Consider the following 20,149-nt stretch of genomic DNA (forward strand, 5'->3'; position numbering starts at 1 on the left):
TACTTGCCACCAATGGTTATCATCTCCTTGTGGTTTCTTTGAAACTATACCAGTTCTGAACCACAGATTTCCATGGATATCCAAAGCCCATAATGTCTGCTGATCTCCAAGGGTTATGCACACTGGTTCCAAAGCTTGCATTTCACTGGAAATGCAAACAAGTAAAAAAATTAAAAACCTTACTTCAAATTTATGCTTACGGTATTTTAAGGAAGCTGTTACAATGCTAACAGCAGTTCAAAATGATCAAACTCAGTGTGGCCAAGCTCAAAAATACATTTGATTTCAAATTTTCACAGTTATTCAATAATTAAAATTTTATTAGTTTGCATAAGTAAAAACCATTCAACAACAAAAAACTGAGTCCTTCAAAGATCACTTGAGATTTGAAACTTGGATACATGACAATGAAACTAAACAAAACCTATTTTGTTCAGTAAATAAGAAATAAAGAGCTGTATTCTTTAAGTTTTTGATAAAGCAGCTTCATAACTACCTCCTCCAACTTCCTTGACCTATTCTGAGAACAATACTAGCAGTTCAGGATCCATAAATAGAAAACTCAACCTAACTATATGGCAAAGATAAATGTTGGATTTAGGACTATAAGTTTCCTGTATAAGTAAACAATTTTCAAGCTCAGAAAATCAACAGGATCAGGTGATCATATCAGACATTTAAAAGGTAGCCAACAATGCTATTTCTTTCAGAGAACATTTCTCAACAATTTAAGAATAAATAGGGATTGCGTTCTGCAATTTTAATACAAAGCCCAAGAACATTAACTGTACCTAAGGTATAGGTCAAACAGATATTTTCATTAAATAAACTAAAGTACATGCAAATTTCAGATTTGAACAAGACACTGAATATTTCCTTAGACTTTTCAAGAGCCAAATACCAGGCTGGGAGGTAACACAAGTTAAAGCTTCATAATAGGGTATTCAGTGGAAGATAAAATCATATGACAAAACAAGAACTGGAATTTCTTCCTACACCCGCTTCAGGCTGATGTCACAAGAGACTATATTCTAGAGTTTCAAAGCCAGCAGTAAAGACTCACTGCTTTTAACTTTATCACAAACTACCGCAAGCATAGGATCAACTACAAAGCTAAATACCAATTACCCAGAATATTTATAAAAATCTGTGACTGGGAAGTGGAAAGGTATTATCCAGTTGCATGGATGACCAAGAAAATGCTGAGATTTAATCTCAGAAAAAAGTCACTCATATCTGGAGAGCTCATTAAAGCCCTTATGGCACAAATTAAATAAACAGTATTCAATCAAAAAAGTCATATTGAAAGACATTATAGACAGCTTTGAAAAATTGTTCTCACTTTCTTAAACTCACATTAACTGTGTTACCACTTGTGTTTATGGCAATTTCTTTCATTACATAGCAGTCATTCATCAGACAGAAAACCACCAGTTACTCTGAGTATGTCTGGAGAAAGACTAAAGGGGACACACACACACATAACTATGTATACACACAAGTTCAGGTAACGCTTTTTCAAACATCAAGGAGCGCCAGCACTGAAAACAATTATTTGTGTCATTCAGGTTATGACGCTGTCCCACCAGTGTCATTACCTGACAATATCACTCTTCCACTGTTCTCCTTCAGGACAAAAGCTGCGTACTCCCTCCCGGTATAGCAGGGCCCGCTGCTCACTCAATGCCCACACAACATTATTTCTGGATGTAACCTGTGACAGTGGATAAGGGCAGTCAACCTTTACTGCTCGGGCACAAGGACGATCCACACTCAGGCCTAGAAATCAAAAAATGAGGATTGCTTTACAAACTTTGGCTTTTTGCAACTAAAAGAAAATAGACAAAGCTACCCAACAAAAGAAAATGAGGAGGGGAATATCCTTGACACGCTAACATTTTGCATTTGATCGCTATTACCTTGATTGACTATTCTTTCTATAAACTATTAATCGTTTCCTCTAATATAGCTGAATTTGTATTTTAAGAAATAAAACACTGTACATCCTTCAACATCCTGCAGAGTGCACAAGTCCTGTCTTGTAATTTCTGTTCTTTTTCTCCCTCTAGTGTCAGTATCAGGAACCTCCGTTTATAAAACCTGTATTAGACTTGGCAGAAGCATCAGAGAAGGTGGCACTAACAGAAGAACTTTCGCCCAGAACATGCCAGGGAGAGAAGCAACCTGATCTGAATAGTGGCAGCAGAGCAATTACAAAAGAGCATGCCACAGCGTGTAATACTGAAAGAAGGAGAGAGGTTCTGGTAGATTTACAGGTAGTTTGCATACATTTATACATATAATCTAGCAGAACATGTCTTTTTCACAGTTACACTGAAGCTTGATTTACACGGCTGCATGTGAAACACCTCAAGAGACATAGCTTTTGCTGAATTTTCTCATGCTGCCAAAGCAGCAGACTCATCTGTATGATATTCTAAAATAACAAGAAGAATGCTCATTTCCAAACCTCTGAGCACACACTTTTTTTTACAGAAGTTAGGGAGAACAGTGGTGGGAATTAAAAAATCCTAGAGAAACAACTATCCACCGGTTACCTCACATTAACAAGACAGATACGCTAAGAATGTAGTTTTGGCATCAAACACAAATTTAGAAGCCTAAGAACAGCAGAATGTAAGCTGATATAATCAAACCAATCTCTCACAGGGAAGAAAAAAAATATTGACAAACTTCCACAGAGCCCTGTGCGATTAGCATCAAAAGTTCACTCTATCACCACTATCCATGCTTGTTGGCAATATGCATATGACCTTGGGCAGGCCACTTGATTTCTCTGTAACTACTACACTTAATGAAAAGAAAATAATTTAAGCGTAGAGTACCTTTGAAACAATGCTGTGTATTTAAACAATTTTCTTAATCACGAAGAATTTCTATATTGTGCTACAGCAATTAAATCTACAATAGAAATTAGGAAAGTACCAGAATTAAATGGCAGACAAATAAGAATTTTGATAGCCACTTGTAATGTTGTTGTGCTTTAGTGCGTCTTACTGTTTCCCCCTTATCCAGTCCTCCCCTTCTTCTTTCATCATGTTATTTGTAATTTTTCCTTACCAACTCAGCTCTCTGTGCAAAACCCGCATGCCCAAGAGCCCTTGATACTCTTCTCCCGTAACTCCAAAATTTGGACCTCCATCCTTCATTCTACCTCCTTGTATTTATCCTGAATATTTTTTGCATAACACCTTCCAAATGCATCCTCTTCTGTTCACTGAAACAGATAAAACTAAGGCCATGACTTCAAAGTTGCCAGTACACTATCCATTTTTCTGATTCTTGCCTCATTCTCATCCAGCGAGAAGGCAGCTGTAAAGACTGCTGCTCCACAGCCCGTTCCATTCATCCACTGGCTTTGCTTTCTCTATCACATAAAATACATACCACTTGTCTATACCTCTATAGCACTTTATGATCTTCTCAGAATACCTTCCTTTCATTATCAAGTGGTAACTCTTACCTCCAACCGATCTGTGCTTTTCAAAACACACAGCTTCTACTTTCCCCTACTCTGTCCCCCATACCTGAATTTCTTCTGAACAGCCACACTCTATCTCATCGCCTTTCAAAGTCCTTCTTAAAACTTTGTTAAAATCCTTAAAGCAAGAAAAGAAAACCAACCTACTTAAGGCTCAGTTGTTTCAGTGCACCATACCATTTTCAAGGCAAGAATATTATTTCAATATTTTCTGCAATCCTTTTCCATTTATCTGCATCCATCCCATATCCTTCCCATGTGATAAATTCTCTATACTGTATGTAATCCACTTGGCAGAAGAAAATAAGTGGCCATGAACTGGCTTTTCCAGTCTGCTAATTACACAGAATCTCACAACAGTTTCCAACCATTTCTCAAAATAAAAAGGTTACCCTATGTCCTGGCTGTGGATAAAAGTTTAAAACAAATTGTGATCATTCCATAGACTTGAACTCTAATAATCTTAGCCCGCAAAAATTCAAAGAGCCCACAATTAATTCAGGTACCTGTTTGCAGATACAGATCTCCATTTGTTCTGATAATCCAGGCAGTGTCATCACTTAAAGCTACAAATACAGCCTGGGGTAAAGCCTCATACCAGTGGCGTTTTCCTTTTATAGTTACTTTTCCACAAGCAAATGCTTTGTTAGTCTTCTGTTCAATCTTCCAGAGAAGAGCCCCTGTATGAGGAGTTAAGACAGAACTTAATATCACTTAGCAATTACTGTTAACAGAAGCAGCTGACTTGTCCTACCTACACCTAAACTAATGTGAGGGGAAAGGCAAATGAGCAGCACTAAACAAAAATGCAAGATTTAAAAACGCTTATAATTTTTTTTTTTTTTTTAAAGAAAGACCAGAAAAGTGGCCAACTTCTCTAGGAATTGCTGAAATGCATTTACCATTAGAGTATGTGCAATTTTTAAATGTTCAAATGCAAGTCACTTCTCCTTAGTTGTGCACTGAAAACTAACAAATAAAACAAGTTCCATGTCAGGGCCAAACAAGCCTACTATTAAGAGTCTGAAGTTCATGGCTTGCTTCTGTACTAGTTTGGTACATCCTCTGTACATAAAGGAAAAGGAGTTAATTGTAGTACTTCCACCTTTTACAAATACCAGTAGTAAATCATTACTTTTGCAAACCAGTCATGAGTGACAAACACCTGAACAGCTGTGCACATCATGAGCAGACAAAACTCAGAAATGCAACTTCACAAATCCATCTTGAGAACTTTTCCCCCTCACTTGAATTAGCAAGGATAACGAAATGGAATTCCAAACCTAACTGCTGATTGGCATCCATGCTGGTTCCTACCAGAGCAGTACATTGTCATATTAACTTCCTTTGAATAATTCCAAAAAGTAGCATCTGATTCCGTTTTGATGTTTCTGGTTAACATGCTCTTGTGTTAATACATCCACAGGAAATTGTGGATGCTAGAAATTTGTATGGATTCAATGAAAAACTGGGTGAGTTGCTGGAACTAAAGGCTAACACACACAGAGAAACAACCTTTTGCCCAGGAGATCTCCAAGCTACCAACAATTGCAGTCTGAAACTACCAAGGGCAAATGTCATACATGCCAGCCCATTCCTTTTACTTTTCTGCAAGCATCTGCTTTTGACCACTGTTAAGGACAAGATACTGAGCTGGATGAGCCTATGATCTCACCTAGTACAGCCACTCATAAATTTTTTTTGTCCAATAACAAAGCTCAGCTACAGATCAAATAATAGAACACACTTCTTAAAACAGATAGCAAATCTTCCCCTACAGAGAGAAGGAAAGATTGACATGTGCTTTTAGAGATGACAGGGGAAAAAAAGCAGTGGCAAAACAGGAGACTAAGTAAAGAAAATGTCTGAAACTTGTATTTTCGCACCAATCCTGAAACAATCTAGAAGGCCAAAAGCGACGCAAGTTTATAATCAAAACCTGTTTAATTTTAATCCAACATAATCCTCATTCCCAACCATCCAGAAAAAACTCATATACAAATGCACCAAAAATTAAAAGCTTTTTTCTTTAGTATTAAAAATAAATAAATAAATAAATAGAGAGATCAACAAACAAGCCCATACACAAAACCAATCCTACATTTACAACAAAAATAATTTTAAATTTGAGACTCATAAGCAGTTCTGTATCAAAACCCAAGGTTTTGTATAGACAAGGACCTCTTCATTCATCTCTGACTACCACGCAACTGCTGCTTCTGAAGTTTACTTTACTTGGGTAGATGCATGTTGAAAACTTCCCCAAATGCAATGTGAACCTGTTAGAAAGACAGCCACGTAAACTAGAACATGGTATGCAGAGGTAGTGAAGATGCAGTCATATCACCCGATATGACTTTAAAAAAAAACAAAACAAAACAAAAAACACAACAAACAGACCCATACTACTTTTACATGAAACAAGTCCCAAACAACCAAGTTTCTACAAGTACTGTATTAAAAAATAATAATAAACTGCCTACGTGGAAATTACCCAGGCACAGAACTGGATCTGTAATCTCAGAAAAATGACAAGTTTCATCTAATTAAATAACTGCCATTGTTAAAACAATAAGAAAGCAAAGAAAACGCATGAGTCCACACAAGTTTTGCATTTAGGAGAGAAGCCAACCAACCTGAGGGGGAAACTGCCACCTGCTGGACACCGTCTTCAAACTTCTGCCAGCGCAGGCCGGCGGCAGGCAGCGCGCTGCAGTACAGGCTGCCCCTGTAGTCCAGGCACCAGATATACTTCTCTGAGACAACCAGGCTCAGGATGCCATAACCAGGGCCAGAGTATCCCATCCAGCTCTCTGCAAACTAAAAACTGTAGAGTCAGAACACTGTCAGGTGTCTTCAAACTGCACAAGAAAATGGCTATACAAGCAAAGCAGCTCCTGTATTTTGATTAAAAAAAAGCTAAACTTAAGGTTCTTAAGTACCCTAATCAATGAATACGTTTGCCTTGTGTAAAATAAAACTACATCTGTCAGTGTTCTCCAAGATAGTATGTACTGCAAAGTATGACTACTGGAACAAAAGTTTTAGCAAAAACCAAAACCCTCCACAGTCATCTACCTCTGAAAAGTGGAAAATCTTCTCTTATTAATTAAAGAACACATACTTAAAGTAAATGGCAGAGGCATAAAGGAATACATAAAAATGTACAGTCTGTCGCTAGTCCAGGAAATTACTTGTTGTCTGTGAAGTGATGAGCAAAGGGAACAAGATAACTGGAGCGCAGACACAGCTATACATGCAACTCCAATACTCTGTATGGTACAGGAGCCATGTATTGCAGAAATTTGGTTTAGAGACCGCTATCTTAAATTTTGATAGCTTGCATGAGGTGAACCCAAGCACTGCCTACATGACCTATAATGTAAGCATCTTTGGAGCTTTTCTAAACTTTCCAGAGTGCAAGACTATCATAACCTGAAACTAGAAGTCTTCTACACTTTGGGCTGCAGTTGTTACCAGATAGGACACCATCAACTTATAACTCAATGTTCATCAACAAATACTTGGTTGATCTCAATACAAGGCTGTTAGATTTTAAAAGAAACAAAACCCCCAACCTAGAAGAACTGTATTTCCTTCTTAAGACTTCTGCTAAAACTCCCAGTGATTTTGGCAATTTTGCAGATTTTACAATTAATTTTAGTACTTCTTTTCTATGGTCCATATGAGAATTGCTATTTCTGGAAATGTTCACCCACAAAATAACAATGAAGGAAAGAGGCTAACAGAACAAGGAAAAATGTCAACAATTTAAATAGTACTAATTGCTGTCTAGGGCACAAAGAAAGACTAATCCTTATTCTGAGTATTTACTACAGGTAAAATGATCCTTAACCAGGGGCCAGCCATGTGAGATAATCAGCATTAACTCCCCATGAGGTCAGCTGAGGTTGGGAACAGCATCGTGCAGAATTTGGGCCAATGGAGACCCTAACAAGGAGCAGCCTTTGAGCATGACTTGGTTTACTGTTCACTCTTTAATGGATGGGTTTATGACAGCATTTTTGTTGAGCTGGGAATAATACTGCCAGTGCAGCTTCTTCACGTTGTTAAGTACACATCAACCATTCCGAAGTTGGATATGTCACATTTCGTAAGAGTTACAACACATATTGCTGTTTGGCTTTATGCTTTACTTGTTTACTCAAATCAAGTAAGAAAAAAATTGCTTTCCTAAACAAGTAAAGGATAATAATTACATGAATGTTTCTTTTGAAATGCTGCAATTATGTATTTTAACTAAATTGAAACATATACCTGATCAGATTTTAACAGCACCATTTCATCTAGGCTTATCTTGGCCACATCCTGGGAACCAGGCCCAGCACCAACTTCAGGCATGCTAGTCTCCGAGGATGAATACGGTAAGCTATGCCCATAAATATCCTCTTCATCACTTGAGGCAGATTTCTCAGTCTTACTTTCACGAGCGTCTGCTACCCATTCGGCAGTGCTAGTACTAGATTTAGCTTTGATTGCACTTTCAAAATTCCACCCAGAAATGGAAGTGTTATCTGAATAAACATCATTAGAGATGTCAAAGTGGAGAACAGAAGGATCTGACAGAGCACTGTGTATCAGAGAGAGTTGCTGTTGGTCTTCCCTACCAGTTTCATCACTTTCCTTTGGTGTCAGTGATGTTTGAACACCAAGTACACTGTCACATTCCAAAAACTCTTGGTCTGTAAGGTCTGGCTCTTCAAAAGATTTTTCAGTATCCAGCAGCTTCATTTTATCTAAATTTTCATCTATTTCACACAATGTAGGAAAATCTGGCTCCTCCTCTTGGCTCAGCTTTCCAAGACAGCATTCATTGCTTGCAGAAACCACACTACCATCATATTCACCATCAACACTGCTTGTCAAGTCTTCTGTGAGGATTAGAGGAGAGACAGATGTCAAAGTATCTATAATAGTTGAAGTACCCATGCCACTGTCACTGTTTGGAAGTTTCTGTAAATCAACCGTATCTCCATTTTCTTCATTAATTAGTACAGTCGCAGACTCAGGAGACTGTAGGACACTGAAAGTTTCCAAACCATTATCTTCCTGCAAGACGGTATGGGACTCCACACTGAAGATGCTTTCTGGAGATCCAGTACTCAAATGATCAATGCTGCCACTCATTAGGCTGGAAGTCATGGAAAATGAGTCTGCATTCAATGAATGTGGACTATCACCCGAAAGCTGACGCTCATAAATTGGTGTACCTTCCAGAGAGCTGTGGTTTTTCCTGGTCCCACTTTCTGTTCTCACAAAACAAAAAAAAAAGGGGGGAAAATAATATTAATAAAGTCTATTAAGTTTTGATGCAAAGTAAGAAATTAAAATATTTTTATCACTGGAGGAAGAACACAGTTAAACCTAAATTTCAACATACTGATTTATTTCAACTTCAACACTAGATGATACATATAAAGCCAGAAAAGTATTAATAGCAAAACTTTTTAAAGTTGTAACACCAATATAGTAAATAATTAAAATAATCAAGTACTCACACTATTTTAACAAACTAAAAACCATGGCTAAGAAAGACACTGTCAAATATTCTAAATAGGATGAATAGATATTACACAATTCCAACATAAAACTGGAAGCAGAATCTTGCTTTGTTTGCTACCATCACCCCATACATTAGAACCTTAAGCATGTTTACATAAAGCAAAACAAAGTTAAACTAATAAAATAAACAGATCTAAAAAGACTTAATCAATTTATCACTTTCAAAACAGGCTTTCATCTTGAACACAAATGGCCCACCACAACCACTCAAATATCTCAAAAGCATGACAATACAATATAAACAAAGCTTGTCAAACACACACTGTCTTGTGTGAAACATCAAAAGTGACATTTTCTAATAATGAGCAGTGGCAGGGAAAGTTCTGCTAGACTTACCTTGTTTCTTCTTTTTTTTCTTTTTCACTTTAATTGGCTTTACAATGAGTTCTTGATCAAAATCTTCAGAGCTGATTGTGCTGAACCGTTGGGAAGAAAGTTGACCTTCTCTCTGAGCTTCTGAAAGTTGGTCTGCACATATCATAAAGCTAGAGCCACTGTCCACAGAATTTACTGAACTGCTCCTGCTTCTTGATTCACTTACTACAGAGCAGCCCCTTTTTCTTGTTTCATTGTTCAAGTCTCCCACTCTATCAGAACTTTTCTCCGATAGCGTTGGAGTTTCCAGATCATCTTTCACTAAAGAATAAGAGTCATTTTTATCACCAACAACTGAAGGGGAAGTAACCATTTTTTTATCTGTTTCCACTGAAGGGCCAGATGATACAGATGCAACTACTGATAATGGGGTCAGCAATTTAGGACTCGTATCTGTTAAAGGATTCGGCAATTTTGAATTCACATCTGAAACTGACCAAAAGAAAAATAAAAATATAAATACTAGTGCATCAAGTGAGTAGGGGTATACTTCTTGGAAAGTATTGAAAGAAAAGAAACTTTATGCACTGGAAAAATATTCTAAGTTTGCAACATTTCAAATATATATATGCACACACACAATGTAAACTTCCTGTGAGTAAATCTATATGAAATCATTTTAGTAAAATCAATCCCCCAAAGCCTGTATCAAACTTCTATCAGCAAAATTCTGAATTTATGTTTATGTATGAAGAACGGTACAGGTCTTCAGCTTGGAAGACCCAACTGTATCACACACTGAAGTGCCACCCTGTTATCTTCAACTTCTTCATTCAAACACTCAGGATCTTGAAAGAATCATGGAAAATTTACCAGATAAACCACTGTGGTAATTAGAAGAAAATATACTTCAAGAAGGCTCCTTTCAAACTATACTTGGAAGTTAAGATTAAAAAAAATAAACACACCCTAGAAGTTTGTGAGTAAAGAACTGCTTAAATGACTACAGCTATCACTAATATGCAATGATAAGAAAGTTAAGTTCTCTAGCATTCAGTGAGACTTCATAGCATATTTACTAGCATTTTGCTAATGCAAAGCTAAGATGAAGTATTTTAAATGCGTAAGTAGTCCTGTGAGTGTAATATGCTGGATAATGGTGTTTACAATCTTTATGATTGAGAAATCAGCCAGCACCATCATTAAGGAAGTATTATTAATCCCTTTTACAGAGTTCTAGTAACACAGATGCTGAACTCAGATGGCAACAAATAAGAAAATAAACTCTCAAATTCTTTTTGGAATTTTAGTGAGTGTTCTTTGCCAGTTCTTTTTTTTTTTCATTGCTGGAAAGGCTGAGATTTTCTCTGGAATGTAGGTGGTGACAGGCGGCACAGAATCAACATATTCAGGTATCTCCAACCCAGACGATTGAGACTGACCAGTAAAGAGATAACAATGATCAGGAATCCAAATTGCTTCAGCATCATGGTTTAGAATAAGGTCTCAGATGCACAGATTAGAGATGTCTGGCTGGGATAATGCTGATCCACTCTCAAAAAAAGGGAATGATAATTAGTTTCTTAATGCCCTCATTCTCACTGCAGCCAAAGCAGAAGCTCAGATGAGCAGATAAATCAGATCTCTAAATATAATCTGTAGAAACAGATAAGTAATTCTACAGAACCTAGTAGGTTTTTGCAATAACTTGGAAGGGGGTTTTGTGGGGTTTGGTTTGGTTTGGGTTGTTTGGGTTTTTTTTAATATTAAAAAAAGTATGATAGGCACCATGTTCCACAAGGTACACACTAAAGTTTTCTAATCTATACAAACCTATTGATGACAGTCCTTCAGGTCTGCTTGAAATTCTTATTATGTCTCTATCTCCCTTTAAGAGAAAAATCTCATTGTTGGTACAGGATACAGACACGATATCACCATATCCTTCCAAGCCACCAATCAAAGCCTATGAAGAGTCAACACAGAAAGAAATAACTGGTATCAGATTAAGACACTGTTTGGACAAGATGGTGCTCTTAACAAAAGTGTTCACTGGAATTTAATCAACATATGTAGTTACAAAATAAAGATTTTACCTTATCACAAAGAAAGAAAATAGAAAAAACAAACAGGGAAGCACCCTTTAATCATGATGTAGCTCATTTTTATACTAATTTTAATTCCATAGATCTATTCATTTCCTCTGTCCAAACTAGCAGCAACAATATAACAACAACTTAAACAATTACAATTTGGTGGCAGAAAAGAGCCACAGTACAAATGTTTAATACAAGCTTGCATTCACTTTCATATGCACTTTTAAGAAGACAAAATAGCTAACAGCTCACTCTATACCAAATAAAACGTAATACTTGCTTTTTTGCGGACACCAACAGTACTAGAAGGGAAAGAATAAATAGTTCCAGGCACATTGTATAGGCCTAAAATTTCTTTTTGCATTAATTACTAGATTTTAGATTTATGTATGCTTTCCTAAGTATCAGAATTAATTATGATGTTAACACCTGGACTGAAAGTTTAAGCATATTTAATTTTTATATATAATATACCAAGCTAGTTTGTGAGTATATCATTGCAACGACAACTTGAAGGGGGAGACAATAAAGTCATCTTTGTTATGTTTAAATATGGATTTAAATCACGGAAGTGTAATGGATAACCCAAAGAGAGTCTCACGGCAAAGCATGAACAAATACAAGTAAGAAACAAAATAGGCACCCACAAGACTTATATACCTGGTTCACAGTGTCTAGTAAGTAGATGCTGTATTCATTCCAGGTCAGCACCCATCCTTCTCGGAAAAAGCACGAAACAAGCCCAAGGTGCTTCTCTGGGGAGCTGTAACTTCCTCTGTCAGGTGGTTCCAAACGAGGATACAGTTCAAAAGTTTTTATTCCTCCAGCAAATACATCTTTCAATATGAACGTGGCCTGAACAGTTCCATGAACATCAGACTTCCAGAGACGAAGCCCAGGTCTGGCAGCAAATAGTGTCAGGTCACTCTGTTTACATAGGCCAGGTATAAAACATGCTCCAAATTTGCCAGTGCTAAAATGCAAAAGAAAAATGTATTTTAAAAGCTATATACTCAACTTGGAAACAATTTTTAAAACTGATGGCACAAATTTACGACTGCAAATTATCGAAAATAAAAATCTTTGATTAAGGTATTCAGTCAAATGTCTGAAGTACAAATTTGGTTACAGTAAGACAAGAACGGTGCTTCCAAGTAAGAACAGTTTTCCCTCAGCTTTAGATGTCAGACACTACATCTATTAGGCAACTTAAACAACGACTCCTAATAAGCTTCATAGCCTTAACGGTACTCTTTGTCCATCTCAGAAAGATCCTACTGTGCAGTCATACTTCTCCCAGGATTAATAAAAAACAGGCAAAACACTACAAACTAATGCTAAGAAACTGACAACCTCTACTTGCCAGAAGCACGGAACAGACTTCAACTGTTAAAATCTTCATCTCTCACGCATAAAAACACCATTACCATGACCGAAGAAAACCCCTCACACATAAGATGGTCCTTAGTATTCCTCTTACTATTCATATCCCTGAAAGATACATTATAAATCTTCTTTCAAGAGTCAGGTTCCTCTACTTCTAGATATAGTCAGTGATGCTGTTCTAAGACTGGGTTCCCTCCTCCTTCATATCCAAGAGATATTACGCAATAGAAGATGCCATAAAGTTACAGAAGTTCCTAGCCTTCACGTCAACTTTAAGTGCTTGCTATACATTTTCCCTTTTAATTCACTTCAGTGTGTAAGAAAAATTGGGATGCTGACTTGCTTTTTGCATCAGATATTACATCAGCCATTAGTTGGACCTGATTACAATGCTCACACCAAGTCCCAGTAAACCAAGAGGGACTGCAAAGGAAGTTTGGCAGCGACTTCAGTTTAATCAATGAGAAAACATCTTAAATATTTTTGCATAATAGTGCCCTGAAAATATGACTGTAACATTTGCAACCATGCATTTTTTAAGTAGGTAGAATTGTCATTTCATGTTTGAGCACACATAGCTACTGTAACTAACTTTTTATGAGTGGACTGCTGTGTTGTGTTAATTTCACTGCTTAGATCACTCTTTCTGTAATCCACTCTGAAAAGCTAGAATTAATAGATGTGCCTGCATCAAGATTTTATGAGGGTTACTTTTTTCTGGGCTGTGTTCCAACTTGCTTGACAGATTTCTCTTCTGTGTAAAAAAGTAGAGTCCGTTGTAAAGTAGAGACAAGCAGCACCTTCTGGTTGTATTCCAACTGGACAATTGAAGATGGCTCTTCCAATACAAGGCTGGAGTTGCAAATACCCTTTTAAAGATACATGCAATTAACAAGAGTCAATCCTTCTAAAAATGTAAGGTAGTAACCAACACTTCAAAGAAATTAATAAGCCCAAGAAAGAGAAAACAAATAAACAAACAAAAGCTTTTGAACTACTGTTGCACAAAGTTCACTTAATGAATGTGGAGCTCCTTTATGCAGACAAGAGGGGAGTTAGATTTTGTGTACCACAGTGGCACACTATGAAATTCAATTTCTCTTAAAATATTACCCAATGCACTTCACTTGAAATCAACAGAAATGCTAGGACACATTTTCTTCCTCCTCCACTGCCAGGTCATACAATGCTGAGATAATTACTACATTTGGAGATGTTAAACCTTTTTGTCAAATCAAATGAGGGACAGTCATAGTAGATCAGGATGGCTGTTGTTTAAACTTTTCTCCCATATAGAAATTCAAGTTAGTACTTACTTTGTTGACATCCCAGGTCTGTATTAATTAACAAGACATTAGAAAATTTCCATTTACTGGAAACATGCTAGTCACCCAGTGAACCCAAATATTACTTTCATTCCAAACTCTAGACTGAGATGGTGAGCAATTCTGAAAAGAGTACTTGATCAATATCGTGAATCAGCAATGTACCCTTTCCAAACAAAAGAGAAAGTACTGGCTGAAAGCTGAAGGAAGATATGATAGTTATTTCAGACAGAAACATGATAAAATGAGAAGGATCACCACTTTTTTATATATTATTTTTTTAAAAAGGTAAGGCAGCTACGAAGGACACCCAATGGTGGTGTTGCTGGGCGTGTGCACACTTGGCCAAGTGTACGCACAGCAATAAAGCAGTCCAACTAAATACACGATACTAAGCAATTAACTAATTGCTAAATATTTAAACACACAAGCATTCTTTCAGAAAATTGTAAATGGCAATTAAGGTCTCTATAATAAATGCTCACCTGGTCTAGGTCTAGGGCAGAGTAAACAATCTTCCCTTTGTCATCTCCAGAGAATAATTTCATTCCATTGGGACTCCAAGCTAAAGCTGTAATGCTACTTTTGTGGATACCAGCAACGTCAAATCTCCGAAGCTATGAAACAATACCAAACCAATACAAGAATGAGGGGGAAAGAAAATGCAGACAAAGCCTATTCAGTGACTTGGACTGATAAATTGGAGGTCAAGTACAAAACGCAGGTAATTCTAATTTTTATTTAGCACAAAAAACCCTAAACAAACAGTCAAAAAACCCACCACCAAATAGCTCAGCCAGTTATTACAAATTAGGAATTTCTCAAAAGCATTTTTGATTAAATATATCTTTTGTAATTAAAAGCATGCTTTAAGATTATTGCTTTTATAAGCTTAAAATATGAAGCCTAAAACACATTCACAGATACTTCATCAGGCAGAATTCGCTGGTTTTCACTACTATAAAGAATCATGATAACACTCTACTAGGATACGCCATACTAAACCTCACAGAAGTTTAGCCAAATGCAAAGATTTACCTGTTTGTTTCTTCCAGGTAATGAAGACACAAGCTGAAAAACTGCAACCCGACCTGAGGCTGTACCAAGAGCAACTAGATCATCGAAACAACTCAACAGCTTTACAAAAGTAATAGATTCACACTTTCCCTGTTGAAACAAACCATACATAAAACTCGCAAAGTTAATGAGCAACAAACAGCAGCTCAATTCTGAGCAACTCAGCTTCGTTAGAAGAGACAAGAGTAAAAGTTAGTATTTACCTCAAAATTGTATTTTTTCATCTGGTTTAAATGTCTGCAGTAGAGATAAAGCATTCCAATGCTGCTCCCCACAGCAATGTAGTCTCCATTGGTATCAAGTGCTGTGAGGTATACCACAATAGAGCGAAAGCCTTTTTGGATCTTTGTAGGAATGGCATTGAGAAGATAATATAATGGACAAAACTCCTTAAATATAACCGGTGAAGCCACAGATGCCATAGCAAGCACTGGCATCAGCAATTTTAAGGCTGAAATAAACACATCTACTTGACCGTGTAGGGAAGTCTGAAAGACAAAAGCAAAACACGTGTCATTAACTTGTTTGAAAAGAGTAAACGGTTAACAGAAAGGCACCATTTAGCAAGTAGGGATGCAGAAATTCTCTGGTTCTTCTGTATAAAGAAAAAGCAAGTTAAACTCTTCTAATGAATGTAAGTTATTCTTAGAAGAACCCTTTTCTTAAGAACAAGCTTATTTCTTACATTCAGCCAATATCTTAAGGATGTATGGTAACCACTAAATATGGGATAATCACTTCTTCTTGCAGCTATGAGCTCATCAAAGTTAAGTTCAAACGCAGTACTTCTTCTCCTCTGGCTAGTGAAAGAACCATAAGGGCTCTGAGACTGAACAACCAACACGGTGCATTTCTTCACCTATCTGCAAATTCTACCCTCAATACTTCCAGTGCTCAGAGCATGGGATATTCACTGCATTAGTGCTATAAGATCAAAGTATCAAACTAGTATTTTTGCTCAACTCCTTAATGCCCCGCGCCCCAAGAAAAACATGGTTGAGAAACAATTCAAGCAGAGCTACATCTGCTATATAATCAAATAACAACCAAAACCCAAGAATACTGGGGGAAAAAGGGGGCAATGCAAACATGAAAAAAATTCCAGTTTGACAGACACAGGAAATATCCATATAGCAATTGAATTTAGAAAGATAAGGAGCAAACAGAAAAAAGTACCATATGCCCATGTCTCCCTTTATGGTTAAGCAAATAATTTCATGCTGATGCATGAAATACACTTAGGGGACAATTCTGGTATCTTTCTAAGAAAAATGGAAACAAAGATTCTGTTTGCCTTCTTCAAGAAAAAAATGTAGTCAGAGCTCATCACAGTAATAATGTACTGGGATCTTCAGAAAAAGTTGGTATGACCTTGCCATACCTAAAAATATTTTAAAAATTGAATTAAACCCAGTAATTTTTCCTCATTGTGGGGTGACAGCCTTGACAAGAACATTTTGCAGCAGTAGCTATTCTCCTCATGGATGACTCTGGAACACAGAAAAAGAAAGAAACCTTCACTTCTTGAATTTTATTTTGCCACGAGCAAGTCTGATTAATGGTTGTTTAAGCCTGTAAAACTGAAGATTTTCTTAAGCTTCAGCAGAGTTCTAACTTCCTTAGAGAAATGAGAAACAGAAATATGTCAATTGAAGTTAGAAACACTTCTAAATGCTCAAAATTATTCTGTAAAGTATTCCTACTGCAATTTGTGTGATATGCCCTACTGTGCCTAGTTTTTGTTTCTCTGAGGATGGAAAATGGTATTTGTTTGGCAGCTTCACACATTGCTTACAGTGTATATCAACTAAATTAGAAAAAATATACCTGCTCTAGTTTAATATCTCCATTACTGTGAAAAGCTCCGAGTATCAATTTTCAAACTATTTCAGTTATTGTGCAAGAGGATTCAGCACACTGACTTTGGGCCCTGCAACACTTGTTGTCAACATACAATTCCACTAAATCCAAAGGGATTACTCGCATGACATTACCCATTTAAGCCCATGTTAGACAAGACCACAGGAATAAAGATTGGTTACTGAACCCATATTTTACCTGTGTTACAAAAACTGCCAGTAAGTAAGCTAGCAGTTACTAGATGTTCTTAATTGTGCTAAATTTTACTGCTTGCTAAAACTTAGAAATTAATTCCACTCTCCTCCAGTATTTACTACCAGTCATGACACCCATTTCATAAAATATCACAAGGGTGAGCTGATTAATGTGTCCAAACTATTTCTGAATGAAGAGTTGCTTTCAGAGTTGTTTTCTAAGTTAACAGATAACCTCAGTGCATCACCACTCTTTTACAATATTTTCACACACCACCTATTTCCTATCCTGTATTTTAGGTCTTCTGCCCTTTCCTTCAGCATTTACTACTTTCTATCTACTCTCAACTAAATAAAAAGAGAACCCACCACTAAAGTCTCTTGTTTGCTGTTCTAAACATGCTGCTTTGCCAGTTTAGTAATTTTACTAGCTGCTGGTCTGGTTTGGGGGTTTGGTTTTTTTTCTTTTTTTCTAATAAAATAAAAACCAGTCTTTGTCCTGAGTCTCACACGTACAAATCTTCCTCTGTCTAATCTCAACTTCTACCACTCCCCAGCTACTGCCTCATGAATTTCACATATTTTGTTTTTTAAGTCCCCTTTGTCACTCCTACAATTCACATCTGTCATCATCCAAAGCTGCTCTTGTAGCTGGAACCATCTCACACTCCCCAGTTGCCAAAGGACCTTGCAAGTCCTCAAAATTCATTCTCTCTCTTAGTTACCATCACTTATCCTTCCAGCTCAACTAAACTGCTAAAAACATAGTAATTCATTACAAACTATGGAATTATGGAAATTTGTATTATCCAGAAAAAGACTATTACTCTTTCCTCTACAACTACCCTATCTGCAACCTGATGTACGTTTTGTAAGTTTACACTTAATTTAAAAAGAGGAAAGAAAAGAGAGAGTTTGATAGGGTTCCCCCCACTCCACCCCCCCCCCCCCCAAAAAAAAAAAACAAAACCCACACTGGGAGGAATTATTTCTTGTCATATACTAAGTTAAATTAAAAAAAACCTGCTGTCAGGTTAGGGTTCTCACTCTTCATAAAATTTATATACAATCTTATTTCAATCTTCTCTGATGGCAAAGTTTTAAAAAAATGAAATTAAGTTTTGTTCTCTATAACCCATTCACCCTGTACAATAAAAAAGTGTATTAATAAACTACAATTTCTTGCCATTATACACAAATTAGTTTCATCTTGAATGGTTTACAGACTAACAAAACACTTGCACTGCTTGTGTGGAAACATATAACAAAGTTCAAATCATCACTTTACTAAAAATACTGCCAATTAAGTAATTTTATCTACACAAACCAAATGTATAAAGGACTAGAGAATTGCAATGTGGCCTATATATTCAAAAACTGCACAAACACCACAATTTTCTGCTTTTGAGCCTAAAGTCTTCAACATGCCCCTAATCACAGTTGTGTATCACATGTAGTCTCTTTCTCTTTATTAACAGCTTTAGGATTATTTGCTATCTGTTCTTCTTACTTCATTAATCAAAGGCAAACAGTGGATATAATCTATTTTCTCAGACAGATTTTGGAATTGGATGCACATGTTCACACTGCGTCAGCCACAGTTACTCTGAAGTACATAACAGCCGTATAGGGCAAATCAGCTTGTGCTAAGCTGCTATCCTGCAGCAGAGATAAAGTAGAGAAAAATACCTTATGTTGCACATCAAAAACAATCACCAGATGAAGAGAGTCCTTCCTTCTCAACTCACAAATTTCAAAACAAGTTTTTAAATATTGCATTCAAGGCCATGTTTTGAAAAGCAAACTTTTTTTCATTTTCTCTGGTCTCAGAAACAGGAATAAGGCTCAATGCTGCCTAACAGAGGCAACTGAAGCAAGAGATAATCCCATGGTTAAACAAATAGGCAGTGGTTAAAGGTTCAGTGCCAGGGTATGCCACAGATTGACCGCAGAAGGCTAAAGCTGTCACTGCATTTCTCTGAGCCCGAGTGTCCTATCTGTACAAGAGGGAAAACAGCTCTGGGTTTTTTTTATTCTTTGGCACAAAAACTTAAATTTAAGCTCATCAGAGTATGGACAAATTTGTGTATATGACCACAGCTAAACACAACAGTCTACCATCTCAGCTAGATCCTGCCAACTAAAAAGAAAAGTGGTTTTATTTTCTAATACTTCTTGCATTTTTAGCCTACAGAGCAGGGTACTCGACTGCCACATCTCCAGAGCTTTTCCCAGCAAACAGCTGCCAAGCAGACGGGAGAACACAAATTCACAGCCCACTGAAGGGAACGCTGAGGAACCTCATTAACACGCCTGTCGCTCTACACAACTCATGAAACGCTGCATTTTTGCTCAAGAGTTTCTTTTGAAAGAAGAAAAAAACACAACCAAACAATCCAACCTAGGTGTCGGAGATGGAAAGGATAGAAAAAGGAGCACCTGGGGTCACTGCCCATGCAGGTACGCTGAGGGGGGCAGCGGAAACCAGGCTTTACTCACTCTGATGGTCTTGGGACACCCAGTTTCTCTAGGAAACATTCCTTCCCTAAATGTGTTTCTATATTCCGGCAGATGTTTCAAACCAGTCCTTCCTAACACGCTGCGTTCTAGCACTTGAGGGGTTTCCAGCTCCTGACAGGGGAGGAACACCGCAGCCGGGGGCTCCCGGACAGACAGCCAGCAGCGCCGCCTCGCTTTCCCGCGGGCTTTACTTCAGCTTATGCCGGATTTACCACCCACACCGGACCCAGAGCCCCAGCCGGGTCGGGGGGGGGGGGGGGGGGCGGCGAAGCCCCTCCAGCCGCTCCGCGG

The 20,149-nt window shown here is 37.3% G+C and overlaps 1 protein-coding gene across 7 annotated transcripts in view; it reads right to left on the reverse strand.

Annotated features, from left to right (window-relative positions):
• The window catches only part of TECPR2 (tectonin beta-propeller repeat containing 2), a 45,702-nt gene that overhangs the window by 25,185 nt on the left and 368 nt on the right, over positions 1–20,149 (reverse strand). For 2 of the 7 annotated variants that reach the window (XR_005933892.1, XM_030029969.2), the window contains exons 1-13: positions 19,838–19,858; positions 15,488–15,772; positions 15,246–15,374; positions 14,693–14,824; positions 13,594–13,751; positions 12,157–12,469; positions 11,234–11,366; positions 9,422–9,892; positions 7,781–8,769; positions 6,139–6,322; positions 4,009–4,182; positions 1,599–1,779; positions 4–145 (exon numbers count right to left, since the gene is read on the reverse strand). Coding sequence is in view for 6 of the 7 variants with exons in the window: in XM_030029969.2 (XP_029885829.1) it covers positions 4–145; positions 1,599–1,779; positions 4,009–4,182; positions 6,139–6,322; positions 7,781–8,769; positions 9,422–9,892; positions 11,234–11,366; positions 12,157–12,469; positions 13,594–13,751; positions 14,693–14,824; positions 15,246–15,374; positions 15,488–15,721 (3,240 nt within the window). In the remaining variant the exon portion in view is untranslated. Of the gene's footprint in view, positions 1–3; positions 146–1,598; positions 1,780–4,008; positions 4,183–6,138; positions 6,323–7,780; positions 8,770–9,421; positions 9,893–11,233; positions 11,367–12,156; positions 12,470–13,593; positions 13,752–14,692; positions 14,825–15,245; positions 15,375–15,487; positions 15,773–19,837; positions 20,015–20,149 lie in introns of those variants that run through there. The other 5 variants (XM_030029996.2, XM_030029977.2, XM_041128611.1 and 2 more) reach the window with 5 other exon arrangements.

Source organism: Aquila chrysaetos, chromosome 2 (genome assembly GCF_900496995.4).
Source record: "Aquila chrysaetos chrysaetos chromosome 2, bAquChr1.4, whole genome shotgun sequence".
Lineage (NCBI taxonomy): Eukaryota > Metazoa > Chordata > Aves > Accipitriformes > Accipitridae > Aquila > Aquila chrysaetos.